We start from the raw sequence: 4,920 nt of genomic DNA on the forward strand, positions 1-4,920 counted from the left end.
GTCAAGGTGACAGCAAATGCCACAGCCTGCGTTTCTGAACCTCTCACTGTCGGGGGGAGGAGAGACTCACAAAGGGTGTGCATGTGTGTGTGTGAGTGATGTCTCTCTTTTTCTTTTTTTGGAGAGGTTTTTGCTATAGGGCGCTCGCCAGGAAGACAGAGACAGAGAGACAGAAAGCGAGAAATCAACCCCCAGGGGCGTGACCACGCCGCAATCCCTTCTCCTCCATTCTTCTCTCGGCATCTTGGGCACGCACGCACACGTGCCTGTCATGAGGTTAAGCCACCGGGTCCGGGACTCAAACCGTGGTCAACTACGTGGGAGTCCAGCGACATAGCCATGATGCCAACTGCTAGTCCCTCTTAAATAAAGGTGCAGGAGAGCTCCTCTCCCCAAGCAACTGGCTCACAGGATCCCTGAACACCTTGACGGACGAGAAGGCCTAGGAATGAGAAATCCAGCCGACAGGGAAACAGATGGCGGTGGTTTCAAAACTAACATTCTGCCCACATCTTCCCAGATGCTCAGAAAGTGAAAACTGCAACCTTTTCTTCTCGTTCCAGCATGGGTGGCAATCAAAGGCCCTGGACACTCAGCGCCTGGCTGCTGTGCTCAGACGGAAATTCGAAGCATTCGGGTCAAAGGACGTAGGGAAGTGTCGGCCCCAAGAGTACAACACGCTCTTCTTCACAACCAAGAACAATTCCTGAAGACCCGCTCTATTAAAATATTTGCAAACACGTTATACATAATAAGTGAAATTTCTCGAGAGTTACAAAAAGGCTCCTGCAGACCTCGTGCCGACGCGGTGGCGACGCTCCTCTGCCTTTAGAGTTGTCGAACTTTTCTTTCTGTGCTTTTGATGTTGATGTCTAACTTGTCCACTTTGGTCGTCAGCCGGTCGAGAATGTCATCTTGCTCCTCGATTTCCGTCTGCATCCCCAGCGCGATGTCCTTCAGACGGCCCAGTCCCACGGACAGCTCATCTGCGGGGAAGGAAGTGACGTTGAGGCCCGAGTCACACGGTCACGCACCTGGGAACGTGTCCTAGTCCCTCCCCAGGGCTCAGCAGTATCTGGTTACTGATCCTCTTCCCCATGAGACAGGCTAACCTCCAGGGCTTTGATTAGATTTTCCAAACTATGTGCACGTGGAGAGAAAACCTGGGTACTAGATAAATATGTACCTGACGGGAAGCCACCCTCTCTGCCCTCAGAGGTTACTGTTATTCTATGATGGAGTTTGTCCTTCCAGTTATTTTTTATTTTTTTATTTATTTTTTCTTTCTTTTCTGCCTTTGGCTTCTTTTTTTTATTTTTATTTTTTTATTTTTTAACATTAATATGCTATATATCATCACAGCATACAAAATGAATTTTTCATCCAAAATACATTGTCTGTTGGCTCAATCAAGTACATCAACATATGTGTTATCAACAATTTTCCATTTCTTATGTCTTGTATATTTTGAGTTTTTTCTCTTTTTTTGCCATCCTTGATTCCCTATCCCTAACCCTCTGCCCTGTCCAACCCTCCTCCCATTGTCTCTGTTATCCCTGTTTGCTTTCTATGCCTATCCCCCCCCATTTAATTGATTTGCTAATGAACTTAATTTGTCTAAATATTTGCAATAGCAAGCACAGCTGATATTTACATACACAAGAACCCATGTCTGACTTTAGGCATAAACCTCAGTGCCAGTTATTTTTAAAATACATGGGGGGGCAGCAGTTGGCGCAATGGCTATGTTGCTGAACTCCCATGTAGTCGACCACGGTTCGAGTCCCAGACCCGGTGGCTTAAAACTCACGCTGGGCGCATGTGCGGGTGTGCCCAAGATCCCAAGAGGAGAATGGAGAAGAAGGGATTGCCTTAATCACTACTCCTCCTGCTAGACCCCTTGTCACCCTCCCTCTCCCACTTTGTTTTAGAGGTTTTTGCCATAGGGTGTCTGCGCTTGACTGAGAGAGAGACAGACAGTGAGAAGGAAAGTGAGAAATCACCCCCCAGGGGGATGGCCATGCCACCACCTCTTCTCAATTCTCCCCCTGGGATCTTAGGCTTGCACACACCTGCACCAGACATGATTTTAGCAATGGGGTCTGGGACTCAAACCGCGGTTGGCTATGTGGGAGTCCAGCAACATAACCATTATATTATCTGCTGGCCCCCTTTGTCAGCCTTCTTACTTGCAAAATCAAATATAAACCTTAAGAAAAAAAAAAAAAAAAAAAACCAGAATCCATGAATGTTTACAAGTCTTACACCCAAATCTCAGCAAAATCTTTGTTTGTTTGTTTTTTTCCATTGCCAGAGGTGTATGTGTTTGCCAGAGACAGACAGAGACAGAGAGGAGGTGGAAGACGCTGCCCGACTGGGGCGTGGTCACGTCACAATCCCGTCTGCATTCCTCCGTCCTGTTGGATTCTGGTACACGTGCACACGTGTCTGTTGTGTTTTCAAGCCACAGGGACGCTGAGTCCAGCTGAGGGCGGCCATGTAGGATATGGTTTCCTTAACCGCTAGGCTACAGAGCCAGCCTTGAGCAAAATTAGCTTTTTGAGTTTTTTTTTTTTTTTTTTTCTTTCTTTTTACAGTTTGCTAGAGGGAACATGTACTCGTGCGGGTGGTGGGGTGGGGAACATCCTCTGGGGGTGGTGGCCGCACTGCAACTCCTTTTCCTCTAATCTTCTCCTGGGATTTTGGGCATGCATGCACAGTGTCCAGTGTGTTTTCAAGCTGTCGGGTCTGAAACTCAGACTGCACAACCGGCCATGTAGGGTCCAGCTGCCTTAACCTCCATGTCATCTACTGGTCCAATTAGTTTTTTTTTTTTTTTTGAGAGGTTTTTGCTATAGGGCGCCTGCGCTTGCCAGAAAGACAGAGAGAGAGACAGAGAAACAGAAAGCAAGAAATCACTCCCTCCAAGAGGGGATAGCCATACCATAATCCCTTCTCCTCCATTTCCTTTTGGGATCTTGGGCATGCGTGCGCATGCATCTGGCGTGAGTTTAAGCCACTGGGTCCGGGACTCGAACTGTAGTTGACTACATGGGAGTCCAACGACATAGCCATTACGCCAACTGCTGGTCCCCGAATTATTATTTTTTTCTTTTAAAAAACAGCCTTCGGGGACCAGTAGGTGGTGTGGTGGTTAAGACACTGGACGCTCCCATGTGGCTGACCACAATTTGAGTCCTGGACCTGGTAGCTTGCTTTCTCACTTTCCCTCTTTCTTTCTCTCTGGTCAAATTAAAATAAATGGATGAATAAATAAATAAATAATTTAGAAAAACCCAAAAAACAGCCTCCTGCAGACCAGCAGTTGGTGTAGTGGCTATGTTGCTAGACTCCCATGTAGCCAACCGCAGTTCGAGTCCTGGATCCAGTGGCTTAAACTCACGCCAGGTGTGTGTGCATGTGTGCGCAAGGTCCCAAGAGGAGAATGGAGGAGAAGGGATTGCAGTACGGCCACCCCCCCTTGGGGGCACTTCTCGCTTTTTGTCTCTCTGTCTCTGTCTTTCTGGTGAGCACACACACCCTATAGCAAAAACTTCTCAAAATGAAAAAACAAAAACAAAAACAGCCTTCAGCTCCATGCCTCCACGACCGTGTGTCTCACAGGGAGCATGTCTGTACAGCTGCCCGGCCTCAAGGAGCACACTGGGATCTGCGACAGCCAAGGGCAGAGAGCCAGGGTGCAGACGTGGGAAGGGCTTGCAGGGTCCCTGGCAGTTGGGATGAGGTTGGAGGGGGAGACGGTGAGCCATGTGCTGCTGCACTGCCCACACTGTCCTGGCCCTCCTCTTCCTCTTCCTCTGTGCTGTGTCGTTATGCAGAGACCGCCTGGGCTACACGTGCTCACGGCCAGCGAGCACCCTCAGCCTCTGGTGGCCCTACTCAGCCTTCTTCATGCCTCGTCCCTGGAATCGGTTATCTTCTCTCGGTCCCTCCTACCCCTCTCCCGCCAGCAGGTACCCGGCCACTCTCTTTCTCCCACTGAAGGACCAAGGGCTGTCGGGCCCTTCTGGAGTTGTCTGGAGCGGTCAGATCTGGGCAGACATACCAGCTGCCTTGGGGAAACCTTGGGCTCCAGAGGGCAGAGTCCAGGGGGAATAAACAAAAGGCGGCTGTCTGGGGCTTCCTGTGCTCTGAGGGCAAAGGGCAGGCAGGGCTTGGGGCAGGAGCCTGCTGGGTGTGGTTATGGAGGAGGTGGCCCCTGTCCTCTACCACCAGTGGGCGGCATCGGCCTCCTTGGTGGGTACTGACCATCAGACTTAAAAAAAAAATTATTTAATTTTACTATTATTATCTTAAAATTTTCTATAGGGCACGTGCACTCACCAGAAGGAGACAGAGAGAAAAGGAAAGTGAGAAAGCAAGCTGCCAGTTCAGGGACTCGAACTGCTGCTGGTCATGTTGGAGTCCAGGGCTTTAATCACCACACCGCCTGCTGGCTCAGATTTTTTTTTTTTAAATGACGCTTTGGTTTTACTGGAGCACACACCTGCCTCAGCCTCCCGAGCAGCTGGGACCAGGGGTGAGCACTGCCACACCCAGCTCTTCCTGCCGGTCTCGCTGTGTTATCTGTGCTAGTTCAGAGTACTTCATCCTCCTGCCTCAGCCCCGAGTCCCTGGGATTACAGGTGCACTCCACCCTGCCTGGCCTGTAGCTTGGACAGGAAAGTGTACCAAATTCAATTGTACCCAGCCATTGCCTCTCTCCCAGGGAAGGACACGGGGCTTTTGAGGCTCTGTAGAATGGTCAGATCTGGATGGAGAGACCTGCTGCCCTGGACAAGTCCTGGGCTCCAGAGGGCAGAGTCCAGAGATAGGAGTCGGAGTACACGCCCTGTGCCCCAGCCTGGGGAGCAGAGTGTCTCAGCAACACGCACTGCCGCCACTGGGCCCTGGGCCTGC

At 50.2% G+C, this 4,920-nt stretch overlaps 1 protein-coding gene across 1 annotated transcript in view; it reads right to left on the reverse strand.

The window, feature by feature from the left end:
- Positions 1–698: 698 nt before the first annotated feature.
- The window catches only part of SNAP29 (synaptosome associated protein 29), a gene marked incomplete at its 5' end in the record, with an annotated part of 45,126 nt that continues 40,904 nt past the window's right edge, over positions 699–4,920 (reverse strand). Inside the window, 1 exon segment of the mRNA XM_027770729.1 lies at positions 699–986. Coding sequence (XP_027626530.1) covers positions 829–986 — 158 coding nt within the window.

This window comes from Tupaia chinensis, unplaced genomic scaffold, assembly GCF_000334495.1.
Source record: "Tupaia chinensis unplaced genomic scaffold, TupChi_1.0 Scaffold000024_1, whole genome shotgun sequence".
NCBI classification, from domain to species: Eukaryota; Metazoa; Chordata; class Mammalia; order Scandentia; family Tupaiidae; genus Tupaia; species Tupaia belangeri.